Source organism: Ornithodoros turicata, chromosome 9 (assembly GCF_037126465.1).
Source record: "Ornithodoros turicata isolate Travis chromosome 9, ASM3712646v1, whole genome shotgun sequence".
NCBI classification, from domain to species: Eukaryota; Metazoa; Arthropoda; class Arachnida; order Ixodida; family Argasidae; genus Ornithodoros; species Ornithodoros turicata.
Genome location: NC_088209.1, coordinates 15,659,530 through 15,682,307, shown reverse-complemented (window position 1 = coordinate 15,682,307; position 22,778 = coordinate 15,659,530). Strand labels below are relative to the sequence as shown.

The 22,778-nt window shown below is 44.2% G+C and overlaps 1 protein-coding gene across 1 annotated transcript in view; it reads left to right on the top strand.

Annotated features, from left to right (window-relative positions):
- Positions 1 to 18,147, top strand: part of LOC135368188 (nose resistant to fluoxetine protein 6-like) — a 28,938-nt gene extending 10,791 nt beyond the window's left edge. The window contains exons 3-16 of the mRNA XM_064601315.1: positions 3,190 to 3,434; positions 4,532 to 4,643; positions 6,630 to 6,756; positions 8,747 to 8,886; positions 9,046 to 9,225; positions 9,683 to 9,776; positions 11,878 to 11,997; positions 12,593 to 12,761; positions 13,345 to 13,424; positions 13,486 to 13,608; positions 14,346 to 14,466; positions 14,565 to 14,754; positions 15,420 to 15,562; positions 16,816 to 18,147. Coding sequence (XP_064457385.1) covers positions 3,190 to 3,434; positions 4,532 to 4,643; positions 6,630 to 6,756; positions 8,747 to 8,886; positions 9,046 to 9,225; positions 9,683 to 9,776; positions 11,878 to 11,997; positions 12,593 to 12,761; positions 13,345 to 13,424; positions 13,486 to 13,608; positions 14,346 to 14,466; positions 14,565 to 14,754; positions 15,420 to 15,562; positions 16,816 to 17,007 — 2,036 coding nt within the window. The 3' untranslated portion in view covers positions 17,008 to 18,147. The remainder of the gene's footprint in view (positions 1 to 3,189; positions 3,435 to 4,531; positions 4,644 to 6,629; positions 6,757 to 8,746; positions 8,887 to 9,045; positions 9,226 to 9,682; positions 9,777 to 11,877; positions 11,998 to 12,592; positions 12,762 to 13,344; positions 13,425 to 13,485; positions 13,609 to 14,345; positions 14,467 to 14,564; positions 14,755 to 15,419; positions 15,563 to 16,815) is intronic.
- The last annotated feature ends 4,631 nt before the right edge of the window (positions 18,148 to 22,778 follow it).

Genomic DNA, 22,778 nt, shown 5'->3' with positions numbered 1-22,778 from the left:
GGCAAGACCTAAGTTGACAGCACACGTAGAATATACGCAGACAATTCCTCAAGGATTTCCGAAAGTGCGTCTGCTCTGGACGGCGTGATTTCAATGACGGTGATCGTAGAATTTCACATTTTAATGGCTGAAAGGTGAACCATTTCTTCCCCGTAATTGGTACTAAATATTAAATACTGATACATATGATATTCTTGATCGCTATTTCGTTCCAGGTACCGATATTTATGGGCATTTAAAATGGTTGCATTCTAGCACCCCTCATTTCAACGAGAATACGTCGAACGATCAACTTGGAAAGCCACTTGCTAAGACATGCGGGAATAGCTGTTTGAAAACCGAAGCGAGTAGAAGGGAACAGATATACTACAGCCAAAGGATACACACGAACGGAGCGAATACATACTAGTATTCTTTTTTTATTTTTTGTTTTTACAAATCAAACAATCAATTGTACCTGACACACATGCAGCGCATGTACGGCTATAAACTTACGCGCAAGCTCGTACGCGTGATTGATTCATACGGATCACAAAATCAAGTAGCATATACTTTATTTTATGCCATCTGCTGGGCCGTTTTCCGCTCTGCGAGTTCTGTTTCGGAGTTGTCCGAACATCTTCGGTCTTGAAGAAACAACGAGTCGATCACTCGAACTGCTGTTAGAATGTAGTATGACGCAGCTATACAATTCGAGAATCAAATCGAATATATAAAATTGTTCGTATCGTTATTCGAAAAAGTCGGTTAACATATTGGATTTGAGAATCAAAACGAATATATAGAATTGTTCGTTTCGTTATTCGAAAAAGTCGAATAACATATTCGATTCGAGAGTCAAGTCGAATACATAGAATTGTTCGTTTCGTTATTCGAAAAAGGCCCCATATTCTGGCAAAGCTTTCGCTTGTGCTAGTCTGTTGTAAACGGTAATTATTGATTTTACTCACGATTATTACGAAATACGCGTTTGCGGAGAAAGCTGTTGGACAGGAGAGAGAAAGAGAGAGAGAGATTGGCACGCGTTCCGCGGTAGGGTTGGCTCATTGTGTTCGAAGGTTATCAGTTTGAGTTGTCGATTGACAGTGAAAGGAGGATGCAGACGGACAGTAAAATTGCCTGTTGCGTTCTGCGGGACACGCGCACTCTTGCAACGTTTTTCTTCGAAAACCAGTCTCCCTGTACAGAGGCAGTATATCTTTTTTAGTTGTTTATTTATTTATGCGTAACCGCGAAAGGGAAATGGGTCTCCGTCCCCAAGCAGCAGAATGTACTGAAAGTCGAGTGCAATAGGGGTGGACGGTATGTGGCTTATCAATGTTCTTTAGCTTCACGAGTGCGTTCAAGGCTTCCACCTACCCGTCCACCCCTATTGCACTCGACTTTCAGTGCATTGTGCTGCCTGGGTCGTGGCAGAGGCACATTAGGTGCGCCACACAACAAATATCAACAAAAACAGGAGAAGAAAAAAAAACGCACAGGGATGAGAAAAAAAAAAGTAAGAACATTTAAGGGTTCTTTCCGTGGGAGGGTGCCCACGACGTTTCGGGGGTAGAATTTACTTTGGTCAATTTTGATTTAATTAATTCATCCTACTTCCTTAATTAGATTCATTTAAGCCTACACCGAACGATAGTGCCAAACCGTTATATGGCACGTAAACGATCGGAAACAAGTGACAGCGACTTTATTGAACTGGTGATGTGTGGGGAGTTTCGTCGCCAGGTGCGATGACCTGTTCCCCATTGCTGGCGATGGGATGAAATGAAATATGTATTTATTTATTTCTATGTAGTTATTTATGTTTTATAACTATGCAGTCGTCTCAGGAGTACGTCGATTTTTCCCAGTTGCGAAATCCTCGATCTCGAAATTCACGTTCGGAAAATCAAGAAGAATGTTCGAGGTTGATCCGTAAGATGATACGCCGTGTTTAAAAACACGACACCACTATTTAACCACCCAAACTCACGGGTGTTCGATGACTGTTCAAGCTGTTTTGGCGAACGAAAGCCAAACCTTAGCGGCCGCTAGGCTTAGCAGGGCAGACACCACAGAGCAATGTTGGATAGTTTATTATTAGGTTAGTCCAAGAACGGTGTTTGCATCTCAATGTCCAGGTTAGCCAAAGTTCGCTGTTTGCAGTTTCCCGCGCGTGACTGTGCATTTTATAGTCAGATAAGATTTATTTATTTACGGTGGTTTATTTTGCAACGGGGATTTCGACCACTTTATGTCGAGGTACACCCCTGACCCTAAATCCTACGGTGTCCAGAAAATTTGAAGTGCTTCTAGGGCAGAGCGCTGCACTGCGTGAAGCGCTTTTAGGATAGAGCACAGTATATATATCCCGAAATCTACGTTGAAGAGTGTATTTAAACCAAGTACGCACTTCCTTGTTGTTGTTTATGACAGTACCCCAACAACACCGGATATCCTCTGGATGTACGAATGATGTCCTAACGAGTTCGTACGTCCGACGGATGTCCCTCAGATATCCATAGGACGTACGAATCCGTTAGGACATTCTTCGTACTGGGAGGACGTTCGGTGTTGTTGGGGTAATATTGGTAGCTGATTTCTTAAACTGTATTAAAGGGACTGTCCGTACACTGCACTTTGAGTTGCGTGTACCACATGTCAAATTTCGTTGAATAGCACTGCATAGTTCTGGACATAAATAAAAACAACACAACAAATGTCGACATGTTGTTGTTTTCATGGTGACCTGAGCATGGGCCGCTGCAACTTTTGCGGACGTCACAAGTGCGCCGACATGATGATGATTGAGGTGTTTTGTAACGCTATAAAATGTAACCAGCAACTTTTTGCCTCGCGATTTGCTGACTTGACTTGTCTGGAATATCGATCTTCAAATCCTCATCTACCGACCCCGGCGTTCGTCAGCCCGAAGTCGCTACTGCTCTCCACCACCGTTGCGCAACGGTCGCATTTTGCGGCGTACTTGAAATTAAATTTCTGCGATAATTATGACTCTGTGGTGTGAATTACTTCTCATGGTGCATCATACTCTCCTTCTTATAACAGCCTTATAGGAAAAAGACAGGGTGTTAAAAATGACTTCTTTGCTATTTTCAGTAGTACACGGCTAAAGCGAGTCGTGTCACGTGACTCTTCATATGATTCGGTATCGTTCACTGTCCAATTGAAACCCACTTTACGTTCTAGTGCTGGATGCATTGGTGAAGCCACCTCCAGGAATTTTCGGAGGCGCCTTTACCTTCATGTCCGATTTTGACGCCTGCCTCAAGGTACCTCGCGCCAACGTAACGGACGGACACCTGAAAAAGGTCGACGCGGACTTCCTGGAACCCCGCTATTGCTCCATCAAGATCAGCATCGTTCAGCCGCCAGAGAATGATTCGCATCCAGAGGAAGCGCACACAGGGATCATGGCGCTATTGGACAAGGAGGTATATATCAGTATTCAAAGTAACTACTGTAAAAAATAATAGACTGACACACCTTACGTGTAAATCTACTCCAATTACATTTTATTACTGTAAATAAGTCAACCATAATTTACAGATGGCAAAAAAAAAATCCTTCTCCGTCGCAGATGTCCGCGCGATTCTGGACGTGGAATTTACTCTGGTGGTTCAATTTAATTTCATTAATAGTTACAAAACTCATAATCAACTAGACGGGTAGAAAATCCAGCGAACCGGTAAGGAAGTATGAAGGGATAAGTGCTGCAGGAAGAGAGCCTAAAATTTCAATTGATCAGATTAATTTGATCACATTGGTCATCCGGTAGCCCAAAACGTTCCATTAAAGTTGTCAACTGGAGGCACCCTGGTTCGAATCAGGGCGCCGGCTGTGCTGGCTGGGTGTTTCCTCTGGACGTTGTGGTGGGTGAGGCAATTAAACGCAAGACAACGCTGCCATACATTCAATTGAAGTTTCCCCTGTGTTTTCCTCGGACGCTTTGAGACAAATGTCGGCACAGTGCCCTGTGAAGTCGGCCCAGGACGCCCAATAGTCGTGACAGTGCCTGCCTGAGCGTGAAGTCCTTTTTTTAAATTCTGTGTTAGCGCCGCGAAGCAACTGTGGCCATGAGCGGCGTACAGATGTGGACAGATGGAGAGAGGACAGCAGGAAGCAGTGGGGACAGAGGGATTACTATGCGTCCTGGGCCGACTTCATGGGATACCCTGCCGACATTCGTCTGGAAAATCATCGGAAAGACCAAGATGGAATTGTATGTGTAAAGACTAATTTAAAGTGCCCATTGAAGGGCCCTTCTCGCAGAATGAAACATGCCGTTGCCTTGAGAGCAACACAAAAGGAAAGAAATTCATCGGTTGCATTGTTCGGGATTTATGAGGGAAAGAAAAATGCAAAATTCCCTCCTATTTCCTCCTCAAGGAGTTTAGAGGGTTTTAGTTGTAGCACACGCAGTGAGTCTTGCATACGCAAAGAAATGGCACGTTCACACTGTGCACGCGCTAAACGCGGACATGCACGAATCACTAAGTATATATGTGGCAACATTTCTTGTAATTCGCAGAAGGAAAATCTGAAGGATGTCTCAGAGCTTCTGGAAGAGTTCCCTGGGTTTCTAGGATTATGTCTTCCGTCGCCCTGCACGAGCGAGAACCTGCGAGCCGTTGGAAGAGCACGTAAGGGCGATTCACATTTCTCGCACACCAACACTGACGGCACAGGTCACACCTGGTGACGAGGTGTGAAGACGGTGGGACAGTCCACTATTTGTCTGGAGGGCGTATAAACACGCCTCGGAGCGGTGCTCGTTTCGGTTCACCCCTGACCGTTCAACTGCCCTCCACGCAGCGCGTGCGAATGCACTCCCCACTACCGGGCGAACGTCTGCAACGGCGGCCGCAATGGCAAAGAGGTCACGTGGTAGCCGGCAGGGTTCCGGAGTGAACCGAAAACCGAAAAAAATTATTTTTGGGCGAACCGGAGCGGAACGAAAACCAAAACAAAATTTTACGCTCTGGAAGGAAACCGAAAATATGTTTTCGGTTCAAGCGAAAAATTGAACTATTTGGCCATCAGGGGTACGTGACGCAAGACCTCAAGTGCACAATACATGCATCCATCAGTGTTTGGGTAGGAATCTCCAGAAACTTCACATTACAACAATGCGCAAGAGCGCAAGACGGGGACCTTGTTTTTGTCTGTAAGTCACGTGGTAGGACCTTCTAACCTCTCCCTCTATTTCTCTCTGTGTTGGAAAGAATAAAGGGGATTATTTTCACTTCAATCAATTCTCCTTACACCATATGAAACTGAACCAGTTCGAACCGGTTTCCTACCATTATTTTTTACTCCGGAGCTGAACCGGAACTGAAGCGTTTTCGTTGAACAGTAACGAAAAACCTTTCGGTTCGAGACCCCGAGGCCCATTTTCCTGCGCCGTCCAGCAGCTCTTTGCACGACTGACTACCCTACCAACCAATCAAAGCGAGGGTCCATGGCGAATAAAAACAAACGAATGAACTCGTAGCGCATGCGCTTGCGCATGGTGACGCCCGGGGAATGTGCCTCCTGGGCCGACTTCTAGGGGAACTGTGCCGACATATGTGTGAAAGCGTCTGAGGAAAACCCAGGAGAAACCCCAGACAGCACAGCCGGCGCCGGGATCGAACCCGGGTACCTCCCAGTTGCACTTGTCTTGCCCTGCTTGCCCTATGTATATCTCGAGAGCACCGCGAACGTTAGTGTGGAACAGGATCTACAGGTGTTCCTGCTCATTTTAATTAATTGATCACTCAATTTAATCCAAGTGCTACCCAATTTAATTCAGTGGTCATTCAAATTAATCCAAACACCAACCAATGTCATCCAACTGCTACTGTATTTAATCCAGGCAGCAATATTCATAATGCAGTGTGTCAAACTGAAATTTGCATTAAAATTTCTGGCATTCTTATCATGAATACAAATTTGGTGACTATTGCTACCTGCAATTTCCACAGAAGTATTCATGGCTTTCTGTGTGCTACACGTAGTCTGTGTATGCCATCTAATGGACCTTTTTAAAAAAGCAAGCGCCACCTGTGGCACGCAAGGGCTCATGGGAACTTACAGGGTCTTAAGCCTTAATGACCAGAGGTGGAGGTAGAAGAAGAACAACAACATCCCCGTTGTGCTTAGCAGCAGCGTCAGCCGGGGTAAACCATAACCGAAGGAGACAACGGACCAGTGCCCCTCAAAGGGCCGATGCTGCTTTCAGATGCGTGCATCTTTGTAAAATTCCCTGTTGCATAAAAACTACGTCAGTAATTTGCATGGAATTTTCAGCACCATAGTCGGTGATCAATGAGGAATAAAATGCCACACCATAGTTTTGGAACCGATGAGGACTAAAGCGATCGTCAGTCTATATGTCTATATGCCAAGTTTCTTTCTCACTAAGAAATTTCAGTAAAGTACAAGCAAAAAGAACAAGGAAAGGGAAACAGGACATGACAGCGACCTAATTTCATTGCAGTGCAAGCCTACCTAAAAAATGTGGATGTTGCGAACACCATATAATGTCCCACCACAAATTTAATACACTGGAAACACCCATAAAAGTGGCCACAGTGATGTCATGTTATAAGTGCAGGGTATACATCGATAATACTATATATTTTCAGTAAAGTTCGGCATGGGTCATTTCCTGGAGAAGCCACCGAAGGTAAACGTGGACATGGAAGTTGTAGACTGTGTAACTAAAGAGGATACGACACGCAGGGAAGTCACCCTCACTTTGCTGGCAACCTTGTGAGTGTCTATTTATGAGTACAGTTTAGTAGACTTATTAGTTCAGTCTGTTATCTCATAGCAAGGCTTGTTGGGCAAACTGTTGTCCAACAGGTGCCAGAATTACATTTCTCCGTACCTCCTTCCTTGATGTATGCGATATCTCCTAAATAAAATTTCTCCTTGCAGAATGAACAATGCTTGCAGTATGAGCGATACAGGATTCATCGGTTCTGTTGATCGCGATTTATGAGCACAAAGAAATCAGCTTATAGTTTCCCTTTCATCCTCACGAAGCATGAGAGGGTCTAGGACTGGTCTGCTCAAACGACCTACTGTGATGATTGAACAAATCATTTGAGAAAAGCCATGAGAATCTGCTCCACGTTATTAGTTTGTCGGCCGACAAACCATACAGGGAAAGCATATTTTGAAGTTTCCTACGCTCATAAATCACGAATGACACAATGAATGAACTCGGTTCCTTGTGCGTTGCTGTCAAGATAACTGCATCTTTCATTCCACAAGAAATTTTCGCTCTTTAACACTCCTAGCCTGTGCGTTACCAGCTTTACTTTTCACTTTTCGCCGACTTCAGAGTTATCATTCATTATAGGTATTCTAAATCATGGGAATCCATGCGGTTTGAAATTCCAAAGCGAAGACATGTCCACGATGTCAGCATGACGGCATTATCATGGCACGAGGGCACTGGCTTGGCGTCAGGCTTCATCCGGTGTTGCGATTGGGTGCTATGCATTTTGGTTTGTTTCCGTGCGTGACGATTAAGAGTAGTTCACCGAAGAGCTACTACGCTATGACATGATTAGGCAAAGGTCCATCATGTGGTTTCCGCTGAAGAGAATACATAAAGACGAGGTGTGAAAAAGGCAGCTGATACGTGATCGTTCTCGCGAGTACGAAAGGCTACGTCACGCAAGCTGATGAAGAGATCCCCCTGCTTGCTCCTTCCCAGGAGTGCTGAGCTGCTCTCACGACAAGGCATGCATGACTCTTAAAAAACGTCGATTTCGAATGAAAGGGCCCACAGGGGAATTTCTTAAAGGGACCATGAAACGATTTTTTTTCTTCGTTTCGTTCGAAAGAAGACATTTTTCTGAGTCTAGAACCGAAATTTTACTTTCGTCGCGCGAGCGGATTTCTCGGGAGCGAATTTAAACGGAGCGGCGAATGGAGGACAGCTGGCGCCGCGCCGTGACGAGCTGCCGAGCGGAGACACAACGGGTAACTTGACGCGACCACGGCCGGCTCAGCAGCACGTCATCGTGACGTGTTGCCGAGCCGAGGAATCCCGCCAGGAGCATGCGCCGTAGGATCCCGCGTATGCGTTCATCGGGAGTGGAAATCTCCATGACAGCAGCTTTCGCGCGATCGGCAGGTTTCGGCAGTGGCGGCAGCCACAGCGCGAGCTCGCGGCATTACTTGCCATTGTGCAACACCGGTGACGTAACGGGGAACCGAAGAGCGGTCCGTACAGTTACACCATCGGCAGGGAAATATGCGCGGGAGAGGAGGAACGCGGAAGAGACATTTCCAGCGCGCGCTCCTCGCAGAGTGGAGCGATTTCGTCCGGAAAAATTTGTGGCATATTAGTTTCTCTGCGGGAAGAACGGTTTCCATCGAAAAAAAGTATGGAGGTTCGGGAAATTTCATAGTCCCTTTAAAGTCAAATGTTCCTGGTACACATACAGTGAAACCTCTCTAGCATGGACACTGACGGGACCCGGATTCTTGTCCGCTGAAGGGAGATGTCTGCCAAGTAAACCACTAATATCCCTAGGATATCCCTTCAAGGTCGTGACCGTCCTGAATATCTGGACATCCAGGCGATGTCTGTGGGATATCCCAGAACAACATTCGCGTTTCAGTTTTACCCAGTAAATAACTGATGTCCCAGGGACGTCTGTAGGATATCGCGCTTTGGATGTTTGAAAAGAAGCATCCTGCATCCCCGGGGTATCCACGCAGTGTACTTTCCCTTTCATTGCAGGGTAGTTGTGGGTCTACTGGCCATACTGATCGTCTTCGGAACCATACTGGATGCCATCTTCATCTTGTGCTCAGACAGAGATCACGAAGATGAAGAACTTGATGCAAGCACCTATAAGCACATTCACGCGTATCAAATGAGTAAGTTGAAAGTGTGGGGCTACTCCGTAGTGTCAGTCTTTGCCTTCACACACTGTCACAATTTGACATCGACAGACCTTGAATCCCATTCATTAGAATTTTTTTTGCTGACCTATAAAATTCACGTGACTGACTAAATAGTGTCCGTTTGGAGTGCAGAATCACAAAGCACGGCCTGTGAGGTTCTACGTTCATTCTCGGCATACCGTAACCTTCGGCTACTAATGAGAGGTCGAGGCCCCCCTGGATCCCTGAGACCCGTCTGTGGCATCACCAGTCTCAGTCTCATCTGGATTGTACTCGGAAACTCACTCACCCTCAGAGGTTTCAATGTCACAAGTGAGTGTGGCACTCCCATCTGACATTGTGTATCCACAGAAGTGACATCCCATGGAATATTCTAGTGGAAGAAAAAGCAAAAACCTACTCATAGAGCAGAAGCTCTGCCACAATTCATGTTGAGCATGTGTGCCGCACCAGGGTATCATGAGTGGTCTCCTACTCACGTAGAGGACGTCACCAGCGGCCATGTCGTCTGCTACAGAATATCTTGTGGAAGTACTGCTGGATATGGCCCATGGTGGGAAGATCACGAAAAGACATATGCTAGTTCACTGCATGCTCTCATGTGGCATCTGAAAGCTACAGCATTTTGCACATCTTTCACTGGCGTATTTCGGGGAATGGTGCTTGTGCGAGTACACATACGGTATATGAAATGATACGAACCACGTTATATAACTTCAAGGAATGACATTCCCAAAGTGCTACTCTATGACCATTGTTTCATTTACAGTGAACATGAAAGAACTGAAACATGCCTTAGAAAACCCTGTAATCCAGTTTGCAGTCAACAGCTCGCTAGCTATTGATGCCTTGATGACAGTTTTGTAAGTATAAAGGATTAGTTATAACTATGTATGAAAAAATTTTTGCCTTCTTACATTATTTCTGCAATCAGCTCAAGGCTGTGCGGGGGCTGTGCAATTGTAAGCACTAATATCTGACCTAGACCGTCAAATACCTTCACTGTGCAGCAATGTCCTGCTGAACGATAATGGTAATGCAGGTATTAGGCAGGTACACACCTCCATTTAAAGCAGTGTGATCAACTCTTTGCATGCCTCATCACATTTCAGTGTCACATTTCCTCCTTCACAACCGCTACTGGGTGTTTCATGAAGGTTCTCCGGCTTAATAATTCGTGTACAGGTGGTTGTATCGAAAAAGCTTTCTTTTCAGTGAGCGTCCCTAGTAAAACTCCTAGCTTCTAAGTTTTCCTTTGAATGCTTTCAGAACCTGTTTCACCAACTAGAACCTTCAACAAAAACTGTTAAAAAAACAAAAAAAAACGCATAAACACTCTGTGATTTTCAGAGTGTTTAATTGGTTTCAGCTTACGTATTTCTTGCACGGAACAGCATACCAACCACGAGTGCCACCTAGGAGGGCCAGGCAGAATGTTTGTGTGTGGGGGGGCATCAACTGCGCCCGAAACTACATTGCCTTGGCTCAGAAACCCTTCGTTTCTGGAAGCCATGTGGGTGGGGGTGGGGGTGGGGGGGAAACTGCCCCCTTGCCCCCACATGACGGCGCCCATGCGCTCTTTCGCATAGCTGTTCGGCTGCCAGTTATGCGTTCATCTACCTGGTTCACATGGGGGGGGGGGGGGGGTGACAGAAGATAAGGAACGGGCAGAAACGATGCTTCGGTTCTTTCATCATCACCGTGATAAAGGCATGCTACGTGGCCGCTCCTTATCTTTCGTCCCCCCTGTGTTGGAACCGAGTGGATAAACATGTAATTGACAGCCGACAAAAAGGGCAGATTGCTGCACAGCTCTGTGTGAGATATATGTCGACCAAAACAAATCAATTACTCTAATAACCACCAAATGTCACCACAGGTTCTTTTCTGGAGCATGTTTTGTCAAGGTTCTGATAGGCAAAACAGAGGTTCCGAAAATGTCTGAAGAAAAATGTAAAAGTTATGAGCTTTATTTAATTAATGAGCACATGCAAATCAGCCGCTCACTGCTCAGTTCTTGGCCGATGCCTTTGGTGTGCTCACTGAAAAGAAAGCTTTTCGATAGTGCCACCTGTTACCGGGTTATTCAGCAAGGGGGACCTTCAAGAAACACCCGGTATACGGTGCTATGTATCAGGGTGTACCCTGAAACAATGACTGCACAAGTATCGAAGCAAAAATTACCAGCATGTCTAGTACATACAGGGTGTTTATTTTTATCCTTTACAGAATTTTCATAAAAAAGCTACGAGATCAACACAGGTGTCGTTTTTGCAGTTGAGTTATAGGGCCCGACAGACATCCTCTGGAAGGGAGTATGTAACTAGAGATGACTAATTACCTAAAGTCCATTAATTAACTTTTAAAAATCCAGAAAAGATTTTGCACCATTAAATATCCATTGCTGAATTTCAGCATGAAAATGAGCTGAAACTCATAAAGCACGCCTCAAGAGCGTATTATCTACGCCGACGGAGGCTTATCTGGGCCGGAAAGCGGTTTATATGGCCCCTAGTGCGGCACCTACTCCAATCATCTCCACTGCTCCAAATCACATTGCCTTCTGGCCTGAAATGAGCGCTGTCCTTCCTGCGCTCCTGATGTGCGCGGTTTCGGTCGCGGCTCATTTGCATATCAAAATTCGGGGATGGATATTTTAACGCATGTGTGTGTTTCAGGATTTGTTAGACGTGAAATGGCTTTCAATGCGGATAGTCTCTGGTTCTCCTATCTCGCTTTTGCCCTATTTAAAGAGTTAATTAATTTTAGGTAATTAGGCATCTCGTGGTTGCACACTTTCTTCGAGAGGATATCTGCCTATCTGCATAACTCGATTGCAAAAACGACATCTGTGCTGCTCTCATAGATTTTTTATAAAAATTCTGTAAATGATAAAAATCAACACCCTGTATGATGTAGTACGTGGGGCAAACCGTACTAAAACTTTTCTATGTAATGTTTCAGAGGAATCGCGATAGCGTACGATATAGTTCGGCATCTAAGAGCAAAGTTTGTCATAGACAACTGCGGCATTATGGACTTTCTTCGGGCCTACCTGAGCGCCACCAAGTGGTTCAGTGCTGGGTAAGTGTAAGGTAATCCTGCTCACTTGACAGGCACTGCAGATGAAGTTACATCATTCAAGACAATATAACTACTCAATATCTGCATACTCAGTATGCAAATTAAAAATATGGACATATAGACATATCATTCAAGACAATATAACTACTCAATATCTGCATACTCAGTATGCAAATTAAAAATATGGACATATAGATGGCCATTCTATACACTCCAGAATATATAGTGTATATCTATACACCCCAGAATATAGCACGAAAACACCGCTCCAGAAGTCGCAGGTTGTCAACGACTGCGTGCAGATCTCTGACGTGAAACTCTCGAAAGGGGACATGCATTCTCATATCTGTATATATCTGCAAACTGGTAGTTCAATATGTTATGGCATCCTCTAGCTGGATAATGTAATTTTACTAACGCCACTAACACACACACACACAAAAATAGGTTCAATGTAAAACAGACATGTTCCTCAAAAACTCTTGCCTATATCCACCTACACTTTACCTGAACCAGACATCTTTAAAATTACGTGGTTCATACATATTCCACGACGTTGCTGCCCACAAATTGTAATTACTATTAAACATTTCAGAGTGCTTCCTTCCTACATGCTCCTGCTTCTGATATTGAATGCCATATTCCCAAAGCTGAGCTCTGGTCCCACATGGCCCATTGAGAGCAAGAGGTTCCTGTCTCAGTGTCCCAACCACTGGATCTGGAATATAGCCTTCATCAACAACTTCTTTCCAACCAGTCAGCAGGTAGTGAACATCTTTTATGTGCAGGCTTCCATGTAGTACGGCAAGCGTGACAGTCTGACAATTTTCCCATTGAAAGCCAAACTTAGTTTGCCTATACCAGCCACAACTATGCTGGCCACATGACCAGAATGGTGGCAGTGTCGTTGGGTACCACTGCGTGTAAATTATAATGACACGTCTAAGTGTAATAAGACATAGGCACGAATTCGATTTTGGCACCAACTGCGGCACACGCATCCTCACGTACATGTACAGCTCCCGTCAACATTAATAACAACACTGAAAAAAATATGGTCTCGTGTCCGAGTGCAATTACAGCAACACACGGACCATAATGGAGTCTTAATTGGACAAAATTATTCCCTTATTTTTAACGCAAGAATTTTGTTCACTTAACGTTCCCCCAGTGCCTCTAGGGTGGCTGTTTTTTTCGCGCTCGAAAATGATACAGAATTTTTTTCCACCGCTATTATTAAGGTTGACAAGTGGCGTATGAGTGAACTTATTCTGGCACAGTATATTCTTCTGAGCTTTCAGGCCTGCTGCAGGCACAGATGCAATAACTCTTGTTTCCTGAATACAGTGCATGCCACATACATGGCTGATGGCATATCTAGCTCAAGCCATCCTGTTTGCAGGCTTCATGATGTTGGTCTTGACGAAGTAAGTTGCAAAAGACTGATCGGTGATTCTAAAATGAGTATGCATGCTCATCCTCCAACAGGTACCCTAAATGTGCAACCCTTGCATTAGGTTTGTGCATCGCGGGGACCGTTCTCTCAACGTTCATAATAAACCTCTTGAACAACATTGGACCAACAGCTCTCTTGAGGGAGTACAGACCAGGGTAAGTATCCAACTTACAAGTAATAAGTGCTCATTTTCGATCTCAGAGAGTTTGAGTGTGCTTGTTAGAATTTTGTGACAAGTTCTGACAAGTTGCACAGTTTCTAGTGAGACTGTATTTGAAGTGGCACTGTGACAAGTCAAGACCCCACAATGGAAACGTGCTATTGTTCTGTGCTTGCCTTGAAAGAGCTGTCTTACTATGCAGTACAAAATACTGGCAAAGGAACATTGCAGTCACTGAGTACATCAAAATACAGGTTGCAATTGGGGTGTCTGGCACTGAATAAAGTGCACCAATAAGCGTACGTCAATTTTTTGAGCGGTTGGTGAGAATGATTATCCACTCATCATTACTGGAATCACAGCGTATGTTGATAGATATAGCTGCTCCAGCTCTCAATTTGCTTGCAGTATCGAGCCCTAATGTAGAGTGAGCCTTTTTTTTAGCTTAACATTGTTACAAGGAAAGGAGCAGCGTGCCTTTTGAATCCCTTAATGTGTGCCTCGCAATTTATTACATCAAACATTTTTCAGTTGGTACCGCAATGACAACAATGCAAATAAAACGTTGCGTTAACTGTGCGCATAGAAAATGCCAGTCTGATTTCTGGACGATTTTCACTTAGGGAATATTACCATCAAAAACTGCACATTTGTGATAGCGAGCAATTTAAAAAAAAAAGCTAAGCACTGTAAACCCTGTAATTATAATGTAATTATAATGTACCACTATAGGTCACGTACCGAGTACCATGATCTAGTTGCGACCAACCTCTACACAAGAGGAAGTCCCATTTGTGTCGGCATCATCACCGGGTACTTTGTGGGGATGAAGCCCAAACTGCATTGCCCTAAGGTGGGTCAAAATTTCGCAGGAAGCATCTCATCTTGGAACTTTATTGACAAATGATGGAACACAATGTGATCTCCATCTTGGTGCACTGTTACTTGCAGCTTGCGTACTATGCGGGCTGGATCCTATCTTTAATCTTGCTCCTGGGCACCATCAACGGCACCTACTTCTGGAACAAAGGTCCCATCCCACCCGGCAGCACTGATTATGCAGCGTACGACGCGTTTCATCGGCTTCTCTTTTCTGCGGGCCTCAGCTTCTTGGTAGTTGCGTGCATCAAGAGGCACGGAGGTAAGGGCAAAACTATAGCCGTGAACAACAATAACAAGTATACTCTACATAAATATACTATAGAAATCCAATGAAAACTGTAACAACAATGCGATGAGTGCATGCTAGCACTGTGCTAACCTAGATACTGATTTGTAGACCTTGTGCGAGCAGTCAATTCAAAACCAAAGGAATATAGCCAAAGCAGATAATTACATAACCAAAGTGAATATGGTTAGAGTATATGTGCAGATACAGTATACAGAATGTGTCTGTGACATGTGCATGCACTCAGATCTTTATGTGAAGCAGCATTCAACTCTCGCTCAGTACAAGTTCTCTTCTGGCATTTGGTTTGAGAACATTTGGTTTCAGAGAGACATATGCTGTTGATTTCAAATTTGAATACAGAAAGAAAATCAAATATACAATTATTTACTTTGGTATTGGAAAAACATTAGTATTCACACAGCCCTACTAACGTGTACCCCACAAGGACGAGGTTTACCGTAACCATTCGCAAATAAACACATATTCTTGCAAATCTGTAATTCTCCCACTCCAGTGCTATATTTGTAGAGATGTTGCAAAAGGGTAGTCCGTATCTGCTAAAGTGGCTTGGGGAAGCTATTGCTCATTTTTAACGACGTACGGATAGCATTTCTGACAATCATTTTGTTGCGCAGGTGTCATCAACGTACTCCTATGTTGGCCAGGCTGGCAAGTCATCACCAGGCTAACGTATATTATCTACATCATCAATCCCTTCCTTATAGTCTTCACAAACGGCACGACAAAGGCGCCAGTGTATTATACCATGAAGGTTGCTGTAAGTATAAAGAACACATTACAGACGGTGCTTGTTGTTCGACTCTTCAGTCACCTAGGATTAAGAACCTTGGGTTTCTGCGAAATTTTGCGGGATTCGGAATTAATCGCGGAATCCTTCGTTTGGTACAGAATTTCACGGAGTCCCTTATTCTTAGGGGTGTGCGGATATTTGAGTTGTCGAATTTGAATCGAATATCAATCACTCAAAGTTGAAAGTTGACTCTTAAATAATGCCTACAGCCCGGGAACAAAAAAACTGTGTCCTAAAGATTTAACTTCCCCGGGGCATGTATTGTAAACTCCTTCCTATAAAGTTCCTATGAGCTCTGTAGATGCTGAAAGATCTTTCAGCAGGTATAAAATGATTGCAGGCGATAGACGGCATGTAATTGTGAACCCCAACAATGCTTTGCATCTTATTTTGCTGCTAAGTGCTTCCCGTTTCAAGCAGACGTGGACAGCTCGCCACGGAAAAACGTGGAATTTACAAGTCGGTGCCGCGGAATTTTGGATTTGCCACAGCAGAAAACCGAGGGCCTTACTTATGATGTGCTTCCTTCGCTTTCAAAACTGCAGGATAGTAGTGTTTCAGGGTAGGGACCCAAGCTCTCTGCGGCCCCCAAGAAAGTAGCGTTGCTGCAACTGAACTATGAGTTTCGGGTGTGCACACTATTTTAAAAAATAGTACGACGGGTCAGACTCGGAACTGGCTTGTGTTGTTCTGACGGCTGTCAAGAATCTTCAACAGTGTGTCGTCTGCAAATGGCCAAAACATTTAACGACAGAATCAGGTGTTTTTTTTTCACAATACTGCTTATGTTTACAATGCAACGTGCCTACAAAGGATGATTATTTTGTAATTATTTTTTCTTTGTAAATCCCAGAAAGCTAGTTGTAACTGTGATCTGAGTTGAGGGGCTCCAGTACCTCACTTTGTGTTATGAGAACCCTATTCTATAAGCCATGCATGTGGAGAGGCTGCTGTGTGCATAATAGCGCTTCTGCTTTTGGTCATCTATTCCCATGCACCCTATTCTAAAAATAAATAAATAAATAAAACTAAAAATGTAACTAATAAATTGGCACCCCACGATACAGTTGTTCAGAAAGATTTTAAATTTAAATAGGTTGCACCGCTTTGCATACTTCAGAAGCTGTAGCTGACATTTTTAAGACGTCGTTGAGCAGCTGAATTGAGACATTTGCTGTCGAGTGAGCAACTTACTCTGCAATCTTCTGCAATCCTCACAGGTTCAGGAGGTCCTATGGAACCTGCTTGCAACTATCCTCATCAGCGTTCCTTGCCACCTGCTCTTCGAAGCCCCCTTCCTGCGACTGGTGGACTTCTTCGCGGCCGCAAGAGAAAAGGATGAGGAGGAAGACTCATCCGCAGATATCAACATCCCTCTCGAACAAAAGAAGTTTTCCCCATCCTACGGCTGAGGAGACCTTCCTAGTCATAATGCTAGTCCTGAAAGTCTACTCATTTTGTTTTACTTGTTTGTCAGTGCTATGTACAGTATATCAAGGGCTGTTTCACAATGCTTGCGGAGCAACAGAGGAACAGAGCAAGTTTGAGTTTGTTGAAGCAAGTTGAACAGAGCGAGTTTGATGCAAAGTCTGAGAGACATGGTGCCTCTGTGTACTAGCACAAAAATTAGCGTTGCATCATTTCACATCGCAGAAAGCACATGTCCCATACCTCTGAGAGCAGTGTAGTGATATGTATGTGATAGTCAGTGGCAAGGAGAGGGGCGTGCAACAAACGCCCGTGAATCCCCATGTGAATTAAAACCCCCAGGTAAGGTAACTAGTCTTTGAAGAGCCCGATTTTTGCTTTTTCCTGCGCGTGTACGGGGACAAAAATCTACACGAAGACCACAAAATTTCATGTTTAAATATTGAAAAAAAAAAATTTTTAATCTGGGCAAATGGTTGGGAGCATCAAATTTATTAGCAAATACCTTTCGTGCACCAGTGTCCACTCCTGCGGTTACAGAAATCATTGCCTGGAACGCATACATACTAATGGTGAATTGGGGCGGTCACTTCGTCACGACTGTTTTTGCCAGACCCCAAGCAGTCATGTTCGAACGCATGAATTTTTTACGCACGGCCTCGATATAGCTGAGCAGTGGGTTGACCAACTATATCCGGCAAAAGCGGGCTTGCCATGTTTGGCAATATCAGCATTTTTTTGTTTAGTTTTTGTATATTTTTTTTTCGCTCGGACCAATCATGGTCCATTAGCTCAATTCCTCCTCTCCAAATGTCTTAGTATATAGTACGCGTATATATTGTAACCTGAAGAGGCACACACTAATGCACGAAAGCTAGCCAATAACAAATTGGATGCTCCTAATCGTTCAACCAGTTTTTATTCTCTTGCAGAAACTTGACATTGTTCTAGTGTTTCTTGTATGTCTTAGATATTGTTCCACTTTCCCTACTTTTCTCACATTAATTATGTTGGAATTGTCTCCACATTGCAAACAGTCCTACAATGTGCCTTATGAATGTGCCTTGGTGTGTCCAAAACTGCCAAATTTGTACAGCATAGCAATAAAGGTGTGTTGTTTGTTACGTGCCAAGTTTCGCTCCCAACAGTGCAACAGCAAGAGAACAGACAGTAGAACCTCTTCATAGTGGTGTTGGTCAGACTACTAAACTTCCTGACATCAGTATCTTCAGTTCTTCACAATACCAGAAGATGGTTGGGGTTTCAAAACATCGGAAACACTACATCTGCATCTTTACTACACACAGGTTCACCTCTAGATGTTCTCCTGTATTAAGAAATAATGTATGCACAAAATATTAAATATGGCACAATTCCGTTGATACGAAATGGAAAAGGACCAGTGGTTTGTTCCAATAAAGCAAGATTCAGACAAAAGGGAGTCGCACTCAATGAGGGTCTGATATGCTGGCTGTGAAAACTATGTGCTTCAGAGATGTGTCATCGTTCGCAATAGGCCTTTCTGCAGCTCACAGTCAGACGATGCCAGCACAATAAGAGGATACTGTATAAGTAGACCCTGAAGTTTTCGGGTTTTATATTTTTCCAAATTCAGGGGGGGAGAAATTAGGTCAATAAATTGATGTCGAAAATTCATGCAAATTCGGGCAGAAAAATTACCATCACCCTGAGTTCGGGGAGAAATCGGGCATTATTGTAGAATAAACGTTCACTGTACCGTTTATCCAGAGTGCCAGAAAGAAGGGGCAGTCGCATATTTTGTGAGAAACTAGTATGTCGATGCCTTGAGGTGCCTAGCCTGGGTGCAGTTTTGCAGGTAGAAATCGGGTTTAACCCTAGATAGGTGAACCTCAATTCGGGGTGCAAATTCGGGGAAAAATCGGGTTTAACCCTAAAACATCAGGGTCTATGTATAAGTAGTAATTTTCGCGAGGACCTATTTTTCGCGAAATTCGCGAAGGCCCGTGTTTCGCGAATTTAAAGTCCCGCAAAATATTCGAACCAATCACAGAAAAATATGTGAATGAAATCTGCAAGAAGTTTGGCCCAGGACGCTGAGGCAACTTATGTACACAGGGTTTCTTACGCTATTACACTGCATTGCCTCGCAAAGTGTTCAGTTCGCCGCTACCACTCGAGACTGTATTCCAGCCCTCATGTAGGCGTCCCGTGATTCCAGTTCCTTGTAAGCCTGGATCCTCCAGCAAGCGTTTATGCACACATGGATAGGCCTCTGGAAAATTTGCAGCATCACTATCGAGTGCCAATCGCGCCAGCTGGACGCGATGACAAGAATGACGGGGCAGTTCGGCAATGACGCAGATACAAGCCGAGTAGGATCCCCTATTCGCAACCCTTGCAGTCAGAAGTGCTCAAAAGGAATACACATTGAACAAGTTACCCACTGGCGATACCTTTTATTAGCTTCTTCCAGGAAGTACAAGGTGGATGGTCCCTAAGATGCAGGGTGGACGCAACGCGGTACCGCGAATTTAAGGTTCCGCGAATAATTGCCTGATCCTGGCTTCTCACAAATCCGCGAATTATCGAGCCCGCGAATTTAACCACTTATACAGTAGTTTGTATGCCAAAAGATTTTTTACAGGCAAGTAGCAAACATTTGTGTGCTGAAAATGATCTGTGACAAACATTTGCAGTAGTTTATTCAGCCGTGGCTCAAAGAAGAAGGTTCTTAATCCCATTGAAGGTGGTGTCCGCGAGGAATCCGGAATTCTGAAGTTAATGTAAGGTAATGATATCCACACGGAGATGCCTTCTAAGAAGAAACCACCAAAAAAGTTTCACAAAATTTGTTCGTGTTTTCTTCATAAAACATCAAAGCAGCGAATTCGAAACCAACTGCCAGCTTCCGGTTGAAACAGACCTTCGCCTTTTCCGTTGACGTAATTGGCACTGCGGGCGAGGTTCCCAATCGCTCAGCTGACTGCTTTAAATTTATTTTCTAACGTTTCAGACAGTTTCAAAACGAAATATTCCGGGTCCATGTATTTCAGGTGCCCAATACTCCTACCGCACCTTCAGTTTGACTGCGTTTTCTGTCTGGACACCACCTTTAACACAGCTAGACCTACTTGCTTCCTAGACTACAAAAGTGAAGTTTCCCAGGTATTGAAACTTGCGGCACTTGGAAACTAACAAAACTTACATATGGGAACAGGCAGGTACAAATGAAAGAAAATAAGAATTAGCATTGGGCAGATGCCTTTTTGACAAAGGCCTGCCCACGATGGTCGGGCTTCAAATGAGGAAAAAAAAAAACGGTGTGATGCATTACTGCACAGTAGGTACATCAACGACAAAACGAGACAAAGTGCGATTAAAGGGGATACAGTCAACCCTCAATTTATGAACCTTCGATTTATGAATTCCGTCGTTTTATGAACACGAGCACGGGGAACCAAACTTTTTCCATTCATTTTTCCCTCGTTTTATGAACCTCGATATTCGAATAATGAACGGAATTTCTGGGAACCAACTAGGAGTTGCCCAGCGTTTCTGCCCTCAATTTATGAACGGATCGTTCCGAGGTCCACAGAAACCTTCAAAGGGATTATTCCGTGGTCTTATGAATGACGCCTGAACGGACCAAACGTTTTCCAGATATTGCACCCTCGGTTCTTAACCCCTCGAAATCCGAACAACAAACGGGTTTTCCGGGGTCGCACAAGGTGTGACCAAGTGTTCCTGACCTCAGTTGATGAATAAGGTGGTCGCTGTCACCCGGAGATTAATATAACGGAGGTTAAAATCCCGGAGGAAATCCGAGACCATTCCAGCGCGAATGTGGTGACATCTCTTCTTTTCAAGATTGACACAGCAGAAGGCATGGTCCAAAGCAAAATTAAACAATTTAGTATTGCATAATAAACAGAGTGTGAATGCGCTAACGTCTGTTCTTTGTGAGATTGATACAGCAGAAGGCATGGTCAAAAGCAAAATTACACAATATATGGCATTATAAACACAATCCCAACTCGGAAATACTGTTCCATTTGCTCGATAGTACTCAGTTAACGGAATTTTCGATTTATGAATCCCTCGATTTATGAACGATTTTTCGGGGAACCGAGGGTGTTCATAAATCGAGGGTTGACTCTATACCCGAAAACAAGTTTTCGAGCCTCTTCCATTTACCTCGCCTCATGCACAGGGACATGCTGTAGTAGTGTAAAGTGATGCAAAAGGCAAGCAGACTAAAAAAAAAAAAGAAAACTGCAGTTTCCAAAGCAAGCATTTTTACGGGCCTATGTGAACATTTTAGGGCAATACTTCCAGGCAGCTAGTTCCATGCTAGTGCTAGAGGAAATATTCCAGAGATAATTGCAAAACATCAAAGCAATATAACAGCAAAACCTCTTGCAGGCAATATTCAGTGATACCCTTTAGCAGGAAGGCACACCCTTGCTGGCATTTTCACTCGTTTCGGCTTTTCTGCTGTTGCTTTCAATTCGCCGCAGTCAGAGAGGCATATCTCACATTGACAGCGGGGCACACAATAACATGTCGCACGGCAGGCAGACGAAGCTGATTCATGTTTCATTAATGTGTTTGCTCTAAAAGCATGCGAGTGTGCTCAAAAGCATGCCATCCCCGACAGGCTTTCCACTACCAGGCGAGTGTGAAGGAGCACAGGTGAGTGCATGCGCAGGCCAGCACAATGTCTGCATTTCCGTTTGTACAAGCAGACTGTATTTAGAAGGAACGTTATAGACAAGTACTAGATGCAGAAGCTCTCAGGTATTGGCCAGCTGGGGAAACGCCAGCCTACCATTTGGTACAATAGGTGAACGCATACTGAAGAATGCCTAGTTTTGGAAACAGGAGAGGACACTGTAGCTGTGGCACCCCTCGTTACATAAAAGAACATCGTGAGAAAACTTCTCCCCAAAATGAAGGGTTCTCAAGGGTGGCTCCAAATTTGAGCGTTTCCAAGGCCACGAAATATGGACTTTCAGGCAGGGTGTCGAACCGCAAACAATACGGGTTCGGTTCGGGTACGGGTTCGCGTTGCTTTGATTTCGTTCCGGTTCAGTTCCGGTTCGGCCATGCCAAAAATCGAACCGGTTCGCAAACCGGTTCTCAACCTCGAACCGGTTCACGAACCGGTTCAACGCTGCTATTTTATATGTTCCATAAAACTGCTTTTATCAGGAAATGCGTGGCTAATAGCGTACCGCTGTTGTCTGCATTGATGTTTTTAGCGGTCAGGTACTCCTTTTAGCGAGAGAAAGGAGAAATGGATGAAGCGGTCGTAGACCTGCTACTTTCTGTTCCTAAAATCTTTTTTCAGACGCACAGTGCCAGCAAGATACACTTAAAGGAAGCCTAATAAGATGGACAGCGTTACATAGACGACGGTATACTTGCCGGCAGACTGCATTCGCAGCGTGAATCGATCTGAAACCGTACGGAAGCATGTCGAAAATAAGCCTGCCAGCCTTACTATGTCCGAGCTCACAGCAGTGTACTAGTTAATCCACAACACAAAGGCAAAGGCAACAGGCGACACAACTGCACTACCAATAAGCAGAACTGCATTTACCTTTCAAACCACAACCAATCAAACAGGCACAGTTCTGCGTACACTGCTTCTCCACTTCTCATGTTTCTAACTTGTGTAATTTTTACTGCTCACGTGTAAAGGGAAATGTTGAGAGCTTACTTAATCACATATTCGTCCCATAGAGCTACATAACTGGCCTACTCCATTCCT